At 39.8% G+C, this 14,526-nt stretch overlaps 1 protein-coding gene across 2 annotated transcripts in view; it reads left to right on the top strand.

Annotated features, from left to right (window-relative positions):
• OPRL1 (opioid related nociceptin receptor 1) overlaps positions 1-14,526 on the top strand; it is a 192,284-nt gene that overhangs the window by 158,511 nt on the left and 19,247 nt on the right. For both annotated transcript variants that reach the window (XM_069243225.1, XM_069243226.1), the window contains one exon: positions 12,946-13,301. In XM_069243225.1, the coding sequence (XP_069099326.1) occupies positions 12,946-13,301 (356 nt within the window). The remainder of the gene's footprint in view (positions 1-12,945; positions 13,302-14,526) is intronic.

Here is a 14,526-nt window from a genome sequence, read left to right as displayed (position 1 = left end):
CCTTTGCATGCCCAACAGTAGTGCTGTCTATCCCCATCCCTACTACTCACAGCAGTCTCAAGCTCTGAAGTTTGAGAAGGCTCCATCTTCTTCTCTGTCATATTATTCACCCTCTTTGCATGAAAGGACAGCTGTCACTGTTGAGTGTCACCTCTTCCCCTTGTATGGAAATCCCATCTGCCAAAGCAATACTACTCTTCCCTAGACAGCTCATGCTGTCCCAGAGGGCCGGTTCAAAAAGCACCGTAGGCATCAACCTTTGGCCCTCTTTGTCAGCGCTCATCACGTTTAAGAGGCACTATTTTGCTGTTATGTGATAATCAGAGCAAGCTCCCTTGGGTATTGATATTTCTATTCCATTTTGCTATACATAGGCTCGCATAGGCACACTCCGGGACAGAATTTTTAGAGTGAGTGAGTAGCAGCATCGGTACCCAGTTGTTAAAGTAGGACATGTCAATATTCTGTAGTAGTTCCATTGAGGCATGTTTCTGGCGCCGTACATCTCAAGAACCACCAGGGTACAAGGACATGGTTGTGCTTGTTTTTCAGTATTTAATGTGATGGCTTCAGCAGGTCACAGGGACAGCATCACCTTACAATGAATGCCTTGCCTAGCCTGGAGCAAGGAACAGAAGGGTTGCCAGATTCTTCTCACCCAGCAATAAGTATGATGTGAGTCACCTCTCCTTCTCCACCTTGTAGCATCTAAGGGATTGCTAGTCTTCCGGCCATGTTACATCTGGACGTGGTGAAGCTCTGTATTAAAGATCGTATGTGCCCTAGTTAAACCAAGAAGAATCTGCTGCAAATAGTTACCATCTGTTCATCACTGGAGGTGGCAGAGTTCCTGCATATGAAAGTCTAATGAGACAGCTTTATACCCTCTACCTTGCTACTTGTTGGTGTAAAGCAATTTGGGCACCAAGTCCAGCTGAAGTCCCATTTGCTTTGAATGCTCCACCAGACAGCATTCTTGTCACTGGTCCCACAGATGTTAGCAACTCTCCTAAGACCTACTCAGCATCATGCTGGTCAGACTAGTCTCCTTCTCTCCTCCACTGGTGGTTTTAGACAGCGTTTAATTTGTCGTGGCACCATGGTCCACACCTCTTCACAAGTAGGCCAGTGCAGGCCTCACACTCCTCCTGGATTGGATTGGTCTTCCTGCCACACTGGCATTTTCCCAGTGGGCTCCAGGCTAGACGGCTGCATTTAGAGCAGGGTGGGCTACGATGACCACAAATTTCACCTTCTAATTTCAGCCTCCTGGACCCTCGGCTGGTTTGGAAATGTTTGCAAGAGATGACATTGGTTTCCAGTCAATCCAAGCCCACACCTGTAAGCCTAGAAGGCGGTCCTTCTTATAGTACAGGAGCTTCACTCTTCATAAACTGCTAGTTATCTCCCAGCACAAGGTATCATTCGTAGTACCCCACCCATTGTAATGCAGACTGCCAATAGCCACCAAAGTGGGTGCTTCAGCGGATTGTTGCAGAGGGCCAGAGTAGCCCTCCCCCTAAATGACCGTCATGGTCACCCTCTCTCAGCATCCCAAAATACATTATTTTCTATGTTATTCAAAAATAACTTAGCCTTGAATGTGGAGACATCCCTGCTAATGATATTTTGTAAATCAGATTGTACTATCTAAAGCTCAAAGAGGTTCTGGATAGGCCTGGGTGAAATGTAAATTATGCAGGCATAATTTACATCCATTTGGGAATTTTGCTTTCACTTGATAACCAAAGTCACTGAAATCTCATCATTATACCACTTTGAATAGTTACATGCTATTTGCAATAAAAATGTATTGTGAACACACATCATTTCCTGGAAGATTTATAGCAACCTACATTAACTGCAGAACACTAGTGGCTGTTGTTTGCAGTGCTTTTGTGAAATGCGTCCTAGTGCCAAAAATTGATGCAAGGATGATGCACTTCATGCAAAATTGTAGCGGAAAGTGACAGCTTTGTATTTTGCATAATTTTGTTGACATTTTGCATTATTGCGGTAGTCAATATCCTGAACTGAATATTGCAGTATACCACCATTGCATCAATGGTTTCCCTAGGCGGGTGGAAACTGTGGGGTGTGGGGAGGGAGTAGTTTTTGAAACTTTGGAGAGTAAAACTTCTTGACATAGAAAATCTGCAGGCTCTTGTGTTTTTGGAGGCATTTTCTGGCTTTGTTGACATTTTCAGAAGTGTTGACTGTTTATTAATTTGGATTTTTGTCTATAAAGTACCACTTTGGCCTTTGTTTTGGTTTATTTATGGCATCATATGTTACACTAGTTTTGCACTATGTTGAGACTCTGATGTGGCTCTTGCTGACTTAAGTATTTAAGTACTACACCATTGTGTGAAGCCTGCACTTTGTCTCTCTTGTTGTCTTTCTCTTATCAACTCTTCCTTTTAAGGTCGAGCTTTTAACCACGCCCACCTCACACCCACCACTTTTCATTCGTTAGTGGGCTTGTCTTTCAAAGATAACTTGATGTCATTGGTTAATGCTTTACGTTTGTCCCGCCTTGGGGCGGTTTGGTTACCACCTTGGACACCAACCCTGATACAGGGATAACTTGATGATTGCTGATATATTTCAGAGTGAGTAGACTACTTTTTTCTTTTGTCTGCGCTTTGTGCCTGCCATGACTCTCAGAGCGTGAACTCGAACAGCGGTATTGTTTTTCCATTATATGCACTCTGATCTGCTTAGTACATATTCTTCGCAGCAGGCATATTAACCCTCTGCGCTACCTTATGATGACTCCAAGCTTCCACTAGACAAAAGTATACGTTCTCTCTCCATAGAAAACATATATTGCCAGAGTTATTTTGACATTTTTACATTACATGCACTTTATAATTTACCTAGTACATGTTCTTTGCATCAGGCACATTAACCCCCTGCGCTACCTTATGATGCTCACAGCACTCAGAGCGCAAACTAGATCAGCGGTATCGCTTTTACATTATATGCACTCTGATCTGCTTAGTACACATTTGTTGCAGCAGGCACATTAAGACTGTGCATTACCTTATGATGACTCCAAGCATCCACTAGACAAAAGTACTTTCTCACTCCAGAAAGAACATAAATTTCAAGAGTTATTTTGACATTTTTGCATTACATTCACTTTGTGTTTTGCCTAGTGCACGTTCTCTGCAGTAGGCACGTTAACCCTGTGCTCTAGCTTATGATGACTTCAAACTTCCACTAGACAAAAGTATGTTCTCTTGGCTGCCATGGCGCTCACAGCGCTCACAGTGCAAACTCGATCGGTGGTATCGTTTTTACATCATGTTAACTCTGATCTGCTTAGTACACGTTCTTTGCAGCAGGCATATTAACCCTGTGCACTACCTTATGATGACTCCAAGCTTCCACTAGACAAAAGTACATGCTCTCTCTGAGAAATAACATAAATCTCCAGAATTATTTTGACATTTTTACATTAAATGCACTCCGATCTGCTTAGTACACATTCTTTGCAGCAGGCATATTAACCCTGTGCACTACCTTATGATGACTCCAAGCTTCCACTAGACAAAAGTACATGCTCTCTCTGAGAAATAACATAAATCTCCAGAATTATTTTGACATTTTTACATTAAATGCACTCCGATCTGCTTAGTACACATTCTTTGCAGCAGGCATATTAACCCTGTGCACTACCGTATGATGACTCCAAGCTTCCACCAGACAAAAGTATGTTTTCTCTCTCCAGAAAGAACATAAATTTACAGTTATTTTGTCCTTTTTACATTACATGCACTTTGTGATTTGCCTAGTGCACGTTCTGTGCAGCAGGCACATTAACCCTGTGCACTACCTTATGATGACTCCAAGCTTCCACTGGACAAACGTACGTTATCTTGACTGCCATGGCGATCACAGCGCAAACTCGATTGGCGGTATCCTTTTTACATTATATGCACTCTGACCTGCTTAGTACACATTCTTTGCAGCAGGAATGTTAACCCTATGCGCTACCTTATAATGATTCCAAGCTCCCACTAGAAAAAAGTATGTTCAATCTCCAGAAAGAACATAAATCACCAGCATTGTTTTGACATTTTTACATTACATGCACTTTGCCTAGTACACGTCCTTTGTAGCAGGCACATTAACCCTGTGCGCTACCTTATGACGACCCCAAGCTTCCACTAGACAAAGTACGTTCCATTGTCTGTCATGGTGCCACCAGCACTCAGAGGGCGGACTTGATCGGTGCTATCATTTTTCATTATTTGCACTTTGATTTGCCTAGTACACGTTCTTTGCGCTACCTTATAATGAGTGCACGCTTCCACTAGACAGAAGGTTTGTGACTGGCAAAAAAGTGCCCAGCAGGCACAAAATGGCAAAGTTTTGTGTTCTTTAAAGATAACTTAATTTTATTTTGCCAAGTCGTTTTTTCTCAGTTTCTTCTCATGTTTTCTTTTGTTTTTGCTTGTGGGCGCTGTTGTCAAAAGATGACAATTATCTTGCTCAAAATATGTGAGACCCATTGCATTGTAAATGCTTGTTACTTTTAGTGCCACTTTATCTGTCTCGCTTGCTCTTTCACCCACTGACAAGCTCTCTGTGTTGCTCGCCTTATATTTTCCTCTCTCTGTCTTACGTTCTCTCATTTCCTTTGTACTTTTAGGGGTGTGCATAATTTGCATAATTTACTTTCACATAATCTCGGGAAAAGTATGCGACCATATGCTTAATTTCACTAGTTGCAAATACATAATTTAGTGCTATATTGTAGCACAACATGTGCCCTTGCGCCAAATTTTGATACAAGGATGCATTTCATTCTAAAAAAAATCACGGAAAAAACAAATGCCAAGAATAGACACTTTTGTTCTCGTAGTTCGCATTGTTCACATTGTCCAGCGCTATAATTTTGCTGCGATTTTAGGCGCTATTAACAAATGTGGCTTAGTGGCGTAAATGTGTAAAATTTGCATAAGAAGCAGAATGCGAAATTCACAAAATTACGCGAATTACCCTGGTGTAATTTCAATTCCACCCGGGCCAAGTTCCTTTGCTTTCCAACCAGTTTTCACTCTATTTTCACCTTTTGATCTTTGTTTCGTTCCTTCTCGTCTGCACTGGTTCTCCCTCTGTCTTTGCTTTTTTCTTCCTCTGCCACGCAGCACGCCCCTCCCTAAGCCCGGATCCGTCCCTCTTAGGCTGTTTTCCCTTTAACTCTGTTTATTCTGTGTCCCTAGTCTAGCGTGCTTACAATTCAGCTGCAGTCTCAATGCAGTATTTGATACTGCGTCTTCCCTGTTAGCTGGGCTCTCTGATGTCTGTCAGTGTTCTCTGCAGCCAGGGCCAGTAAGGGAAACTTCTTCCTTAAGAAGGGAGTTAGATATGCTGCAAAACAATGGAAATCAAAGGAACAAACCATAATCAAAACGTAACTGTGCAATTCATCAATAAAGGTGGGGTGTGCCAAATTCTTGCAATTTCCATTTGCAAATTTACGACGAAATTCTGGAAAAATTATGTGAACGTGAGTAAAATACACCCCTGCAGTTAGCACCATATTTTAAGGTGCACTGCGCATCCATTTTAGACGTGAAAATTCATTTTGTGCTAAAAAAAATTCTTACAAAAAACACAGGTGTGGTGAACAGCAGCCGCTCCTGTTCTGCTCATTATCTAAACAGACTTGAAATGATGTGATGTGGCATAATTTCGGGAATTTCGTGTGGGAGCCTAACGCGAAATACTGGACATCATGCAAAATTAGGTCCTTAACAGAAATAGCAACCAGACCCATTCACTACTTAGCTTTTGAATGCAACCAATGGAATTGAAGGGCTAATCACAAGGAGTACCCTCAGGTCCTAAGACCTGAATGTGGCGTTGTGACAAAGGGAAAAAGTGAGATTTCTGTGGCCTGGGTTGCCTCGGATTTTTAAATGTTGGTGCCATGAAGCCCGTGGACGTACACAGACTGTACAGGTAGGCGGGGAATGAATGAGTAACTCAAACAATGTGTAACCAATCAGCGTACTCCTGCAGACAAATGGGGTGTGAAAAGGAAACTGTTGCTCTTCATTCTCAAGATTGCAAGCCACTTTTGGAGTTTTGCATTCAGATTTTAAATACTTTTTTAGTGGAGATCTGTAACAAACACTGGAAGCCACATCTGGAACATTGTTTAATTCTGGAGATCTTACCTCAAGCATTCTGTCCGTTTCTGCAGTCTCCCCTAACCCTCCTTGCACTCTCATTCTCCCTCCCTCGCCCTCCCTTATATTAATCCCTGAAACCCCTCCCAGATCTCCTTATTGAACAGAGCCCCAAAGCCATGTAGTTAGCTTTACACCACATAAGTGGGGTACCATACTATACCATACCCACCAGGCTATGCCACACAGTACCATATCATATCATTCCATACCAACCTGCACATACCACAGAATACCAATAATATCAAACCAACATACAATATTGTGCTGCACCATACCATATTATTCCATACCATATCAAACCCATACTAGCAGACACCAGACAACAGCAAGGCATAACAAACCATTCCATCCCATCACATCCCTTACCATGGCATACCATACCATACCAATCTAGAGCAAACCATTCAATACAGTGTCACACCATATTAGACCACAATACAGCACATTATATCATACCATGCCATACCATACCCTAACATACCATACCACGCCACACCACACCACACTATACCATCCTACACCATTCCAATCTAGAAAAACCATACCCCACGGTGCCAGACAATATTAAACCACAACGCTGCTCAGTAGAGCATGCACTACCATGCCATACCATACAATACCATACCACACACACAATACCCTGACATGCCATGCCATACTATATTAGACCAGACCATATCACATAGTTTCACAACATATCAAATCACAACAACACCTTAAACCATAACACAGCATAACATAACAGAACAACCCAGACAATACCTCGGTAGACTAGACATAAACAATACCAAACCATACCATACCAAACCATACCGAATGTACCATACCATACCAAGCATTCTATACCATACCATACATACCATACCACAACATAATAGAACATAACATAACATACCATGCCATGCAACACCAGACCCAATTACTGTATAGGAGACATACCATACCAATTATGCAATGGCATACCATTCATGCTTTACCACACTATACCACGCTATGTCATATCATGCAATACCATACCATAGCATTTATAGAGCTCACTTACTTCTGGAGCAGTCTGTTCTCTCCTTTTGGACACATGTTCAGGAAGAAAAAAATTGAATAAACGCACTTACAGTTAGGTGAGCGGGATGCTTCTTGATTTAAACCCCAACAATGTACACATGCATACACTGGGGGGCAGTACCAGGTCCCTATTAGCCTCCATGTTCTCTCTTTCTGATTATTTGTGTACAGTACATTGCAGTCTACTCCCTCGTTGGGACGTGTCTCATTGTAAGATGCCACTTCTACCCTCCAGGACGTTTTATAAGATAGGTTAAATGGACCTGTTGCCTATATTCTATCATTGCCCTAAAAGTACTCTCTCAATTGAGAAGCCGGATAATTGGATGGAACATGGTCCAGTGGGCCCTTCCCATCCCAGCAAGGTGATGATTATTCGAGAACACCAGCCGATTGCTAAATGGGCATGGAGATGGCATTCCTCCCACTACCTTTGGAAGCCTCACTAGAGAGAGGCCATTGATTGAATGGTTGGCAGCAGATGGTAAACTGCTCTTGTACTAGAAGACTGTCTCTTAAGAAGGTAGCCTAGCTAGAGAAGCATCTGCAGATTTTACACCCTCCTAGAGAAAATCCACCCGGAAAGTGGTCAAAGACTGAATGAGCAATGCAGTGATGCATTTTCTGATAGATGCAATACATACTGCAGAAAATAATGGGAGATTATTTCCTCATCAAAACATACCAATGAATAGAAGAACCAAAGATAATTGCATAAACGTTGTTTAAAGGCTTCGTTGCATTTATTTAATCAAAAATTGTAATCTTCTACCCCAGTTGTCATTTAACTCACGTTTTCTCGTTACCACCACCTGCACCTTATCCCCCCACTGAGTTTTACCCGTTCCACCTCTTAACTCAATTTTCTCAGATCCTCTGTTTAAAGCACTTTGACCTGAGCCAAAGTCAACTTCTAGTTGCTCTGCAAAAAATCCGAATAATTAAATATCTCCATGCATGTCGAAAAGGTGCTTTAGATCTGGATATCAGACCAAAGGCCATGACTTAAAACCACCATTTTGAGAGAGCAAGGGATTTCCATGATCAGCATGATGGTAATTATAAGGCATGTTGCATATGATTTCTAAAAGTCTGGTACCTCGCCTTCGACATTTTGGAGATCTAATTAAATCCTATTGCAAAGATTCCAGAAGATTCATTGTCAATATCTCCAGTATCTTACGGAGTTTATTAGTTTCAGTCAGAATCGTTTTAGGCAGAGTCACTGGAATTGCGGGATTCTATAACCACAGCATTTTCTGCGTAACAAATGGATTTAACACACCTACCGCATTTTAGACCTAATTGTTCACTCTTTTTGCAGATTTCAGCAAAAAAATATTTGTTTCTAAAATAATACAAACGTGCATATACAGCCTGGTGCACAGCATGTCTGGCACCTTCTATAAATCAACCAGTGACATGAAGGCTTTTAATTACTAGATCCATTCATTAAAGGAGTGACCATTTTGTACTCTTGGGGCCAGATTTACAACAAACTGGCGCAGCGTTGTACTGGGCCAAAATCAGCAGCGTTGCGCCAGTTTTGAAATGGAGGGATGCAGCCTACTTACAAGAACAGGGCTTATCCCTGCGTTTCCCCCTGTGCCGGCACTAAATTTAGCTGCCTGCACCATAGTTCAAGGTCTTCGTTGGGAGGATTGATTGTTTGCCCTTGGGGTGGCGTTAGTTTTTGGTGCTGCCACAGATGGTCAGATCCATGTAAATCTAGGGCAGCATCAAAAGCAATAAGTGCTGCGGGAGAACGCCCACAGTAACACCCATTGCACGCCCCTCTGCTGCAGAAAACGTAATCGGAGGGGCATATTTACAAGGCCACGTTAAGTCACAAAAAGTAGCTTAGTGGCCCCTTGTAAAAATGCGTAATGCACAGTGCCACCGGAATGTCCCAAAAAGTGACGCTCCGGTGGCGCTATGGGGCTTGTAAATATGCCCCTAAGTGTTAAGACCCCCATTTGGTGCACGGATGGGAAGGCTTTGGTCTGCAGTGCAACAAGAAGCAGGGTGTGTTTAATAGTGAAAGTAACTCAAGCGGTGGTGGAGAAGTGAATGGGGTAGTTTTTGTTCTTCAATATTCTGCTGCTGATATGCTCTTTCAGGTGTCTAAAACCAGCTTTACCTTCTCCACCCAGTGTTCTCAGGGCTCTTGATCCTCTTGGAGAGGTTGCCATCACAAGGACATATTCTCTTGCTGGTACCTACAGGGATTCTCCATCCTTACCCCTTAACTGCCAATATTTGGCGTGTACCTGCCCTCATTATATGTCCCTCATCCACAAAGCGCTCGGAGGCCACAATAGGGTTGTTAGTAGCATTAAACAAAGAAACTCAAATAAAATAACATAATAGATACATCATTCATGAAACATTATATTCACATGACAACTACACTCCTCAAAGCTGCATTTTCTCACAAGTCACTATTCTCAGCAGCAGTTGTTCCGTGAGGGCAGTAGGTGATCAGAAGAATCCCTAACACTGTTACTAACCTGACTCCCTACTAGACCTCCTGTCTATTTCCAGAGGTATGAGACAGTATAGGAGTAAGAGGTCTCCCTTCCTGGAAAAAACAAAATTCTGATCTTCATAAGCACCGAAACACTTGGGAATAACACCTAGCATGATGGTGTTATGAAAAGGCCTGAAGACTCATCTCTTCAGGACTTACTTTAGTGGTCCACCTCCCACTGACATCTCTATAGCCTTGGGACCTGAATCTGCCAACATCCAATAATGTCTTAAGTGAGTCTTGTATATTTACCTACACAATAAAACCATAAAAAATAAACAATTGAATAAGAAAACATATAATAATTAATGTAGAAAATATATAAAATATAAAAAATTGAAAAATCTAAAAAACACATTTGTAAAAACTATAAACATTAAAATAAATTTACAAATAAAAACAAGTAATATAAAATATAAAAAAATAATCAATTAATGCTGTAAAATCTATTCAATCAATATTATGAAAACTGTTGGAAACTAAGATTATTAAATATACTATTTCCACTCCAGATAATGCAACGGTAGGGAAAGTTTTGGACTTTGTAAGGGTTAGATTTACTATTCCTTCTACAGCCATCCCAAAACTATGAAAAGTGTTAAACTTTGGAGGAGTTAGATTTACTATTCCTTCTCTAGCAGTGCAACCGTATGGAAAGCGTAGGGGTGAAATTTACTATTACCACTCCACTCAGGGCAACAGTAAGGAAAGTGTTGTCATTTGGAGTGGTACAGTTACTATTCCCACTCTAAACAGTGCAACAACAGGGAAAGAGTTGAACAACAAAGTGGTTAATTTTACTATTCCTACTTCAGTCTAAGCAACAGTAGGGAACATACTTCACATCAAACATATTACATATATGAGTAGCTCCATGAATGTAGAGAGATTAAACTCTCCATACATAAGATATAAATTAACATGAAATATACATGTGTGTATTTTAAAAACTAAAATCAATTGATCAAATTACATGACTATTATTCAACTAATAAATGATCAATTGATAAATAACTGTTATTCAATAATTAATTAATTAATTTCCGACTCTGTCGCCTACAAATCTAGCAATACACACCTAACATATAAGTAAAACAATAACTATTCCATTAACTTACATATTTAAAATTTTTTTAACAACTAATGGACAATTAATAATTAATAGTTAATTAATTATTACTTAATTAACTTTCCACCCTAGACCCCTATAAACCCAGCATCCCACAACTAAAATAAAATAAAGTTAAATACATATTCCACACTTTACATACTAGAAGTTTAATTAAACAATCAATTTACGAATAATAATTAATAGTTAATTAAATATTACTTAACTTCCCACCCTGTAACCCTATAAATGTAATTAAAATATAAATAAAATTAATTAATATTCCACATTTAACATAATTTAAAAGCAACTAATAATTATTTAACAATGAATAATACATTGTTATTTATTTATTATTTACCTTTCCACCATATACCCCTACACACCTTGCAGTCCCCAACTAAAATATAAGTTAAATACATAAATAATTACATAATTAGAAACCAATACATAATTAGTCAACAATTAAAAATGAACTGTTTATTAATTATTACTTAATTAACTTCCTAACCTACACCCCCTACAAGTCTAACAGCCCCAAATAACATATAATGAAAATAAATCAGTATTACATAAATTACATAACAAATAACAATGATTTAATTAAATAAAATGTATTATATAATTCTTAATTATTTATTACCTAATCAACTTCCCATCCTAACCCCTACAAACTCAACAACTCACAATAACGCTATAACTTACTATAAAAAAATGAATAAAAAGTTGTAAATCAGTTAAAATTGCCAACTATGTTTTAAATACAACTAAGAACATTTCTATAAACAATAGTAACACATAACATTAATACATCAACAAAAAACACATTGAAATCATTAAAAAACGATATTAGTGCAAAATGTATTAAAAAAAAATCAAAAATATTTACGACAGTATTACTTACCTCAAAAACGATATTCTTGTCAACAATATTTCTGCATTACGATACTTGTGAGTTACAATATCTAATTTCTGATGCTTCTGTCTTCTAATGGTTTAAAATCGATATTTGTTTGAACACCGATTTTTTACAACTTCCATGCTTCTTCTTTCACCCAATCTACTCCTCATCATCATCCCTCGGTCTCTCTCTCTTCTCTCTTCTTAATCTTCAATCTTACAAATACAACTTCATTTGTTGCTGTGTGAAGCACTTCAATACCTGCTGATGAAATGGTGCTTTATAAAACCGTGAAATATTGCATCTACTTTTAAGGTCTAATGTCATGAATCTTGAAGTGTCTTCTACTGAGACATACTCGCAATATATATGGAAATCATAACACTGTTGTGCAGATCTGTTTCTTCGTGGAAAGATGAGCTTTGGGAATCACAAAGTACTCTACTGCATGCACTCTTAAGACACGGTTGGGATGCACAGAATAGCATTAGGTGCTCCTTTTTATTGCAAGAAGTATGTGCACGTCTGCTTGTTTTCTGCTGAGGCCAGCACTCTGTGTTTTACATAAACAATTTTACTCTCAGTTGCGGAAAGGTCAGTGCTAATGTTTCTGTGCTTCAAAATCAATAATTGTTTATAAATTTAAAAAAATAGGTTCCTTTTAATATGCATAATTTCTTTTAAGAAACATCAATTTTATAGAGCATTAAGATTCCCTATGTGTTAATGTTTGTTAAAAGTCAAAATACCAAAAAAGGATCACTTAATGGTCCTCATAATTTTCCTTTTTTTGTCTCTTACTCTTCCTTCCTTTAGCCGCTCCATTAAATCACTCCTAATACATAACTTGTTTTCTTTAGCTGCAGAATGAATTGCATTAGTAGAATTGGTTTGATTTTGCATTTTCAGACAATCAGTACAATGTAGCTTGTCATTTTTCGAACACCTATATGCCGGTGCCCTCCAGTTGACCCCTGATGGAGATTAAACTTCCTGCATGTCCTAAAGGTTATTAAAATAGACTAATATACTTATGAACTGAACCTCTGCATGTATCTGTTGTTAATGTCAATGATAATTGGCCGATTCGAACATCTACTAAATTTCTACTTCCGTGTTCATGCCCTTCTTTCAGATACACCAAGATGAAAACAGCCACCAACATTTACATCTTTAACCTGGCCCTGGCTGATGCCTTGGTGCTCATCACCCTCCCCTTCCAGGGAACCGATACCTTCTTGGGCTTTTGGCCCTTCGGCAATGTCCTGTGCAAGATCGCAATCGCCATTGACTACTACAACATGTTCACCAGTACCTTCACTCTGACCATGATGAGCGTGGATCGCTACATCGCTATCTGCCACCCTGTCAAGGCGCTGGACCTCCGTACCCCCCACAAAGCCAAGATCATCAACGTCTGCATCTGGGTGCTGGCATCTGTCATTGGCGTGCCAGTCATGGTGATGGGTTCTGCTGAAATGGAAAACAATGGTGAGCTCTGGGGTCTTGTTTATCAAAGGTTGTGGGAAGCAGTAGTGTTGATTGGAATGGGACTGGGACATCAAGATAGATGCCTCAGTGGTATGCATCCTTCATTGCAGCAGAAACTGGGTTGGTCAAGCAGCCTTACTGCCTGGAAAAGTTATCAGAGGAAATTTATAGGTTCTCAGCCCTTTCATGCAACTTTAGTAAGGAACTTCTCTGAGGGAATGTTTCTGTAGTCTCACTACCTCCCTTTTCTCAGTACAAGCGAAACCTCAAACCCAAATGCTTTCTTACTAAACTCAAGACTTAAACTCAGTCCCACAAAGGTGGTATTCTTTGGGCAATGTCCTATTGCCTAATGCTCAATAAGTGGATGAACCTCTCCCTAGTCATCCAGCCTTAATAAGTAGGCCTCTGACCAATTTTAATTACGTGGCAAATTTATGAAAATTCTAAAAATTTCACATGATGCCATTTGTGTGTGTGTTTTTTTTTCCGTAGTGCAAAAATGCCTTGCCAAGAAGAGACATTTTGTACTCAAACCTGCCTCCTACAAGTATCTCATGAAACTTTTAACGCACCTTGCATATTAGAGTAATAAACAAAACGCAAGATACGAGCAAAGCACACTTCACCACAAGTTGTATATTTGTGAAATGTTCATTCAATTTCACAAAATCTAATGAGAAAAAATGACCCAATTTCAACCATAATTCCATTGCGGTGTATGTAAAACTCCCTGTCTCTCAATATGATTGGATATAACATGGCGGCCATTCGGGTGTCACAGCTGAAGGCTGCTTTAATCTGTTTGTTTGCAGATGAATATTTTAAATGGGACCTTGGCCAGCTGTTGACGTCATAGAGCAGGCAAGCTCAAATATACACAGATCATACAAATGTAGCATTCCTGCTCAGGGGGTAATTTCTGTGAAATGTTTGCTTCAGCAGAATGTCTCAAATGAGGCGCCTGTCCCTGGGCTGATAAGTTTTCTGCTTTAATGTAAGCACAGATATACAGATAATGCGCCGCCTCGCGCCGAGGCGAAGGCAAGGAACATACATCACGCTGGTGTCACAAAGGACCCAGGACGTCGTCTATCAAGTGAGAGGAGCTCTTCAAATCTATTTTTAATTTACATTCAGCTCTTTGTAGCATTGCTGCTGCAAATTTGAATTCCAGACTTTAGTTCCCAGAATGCAAAGAGATCAAGGACGTAGTGAGTCTCTT

This window comes from Pleurodeles waltl, chromosome 7 (genome assembly GCF_031143425.1).
Source record: "Pleurodeles waltl isolate 20211129_DDA chromosome 7, aPleWal1.hap1.20221129, whole genome shotgun sequence".
Taxonomy (NCBI): domain Eukaryota; kingdom Metazoa; phylum Chordata; class Amphibia; order Caudata; family Salamandridae; genus Pleurodeles; species Pleurodeles waltl.
The sequence above is the reverse complement of the archived record's forward strand: the minus strand, read 5'-3'. Positions and strand labels throughout refer to the sequence as shown.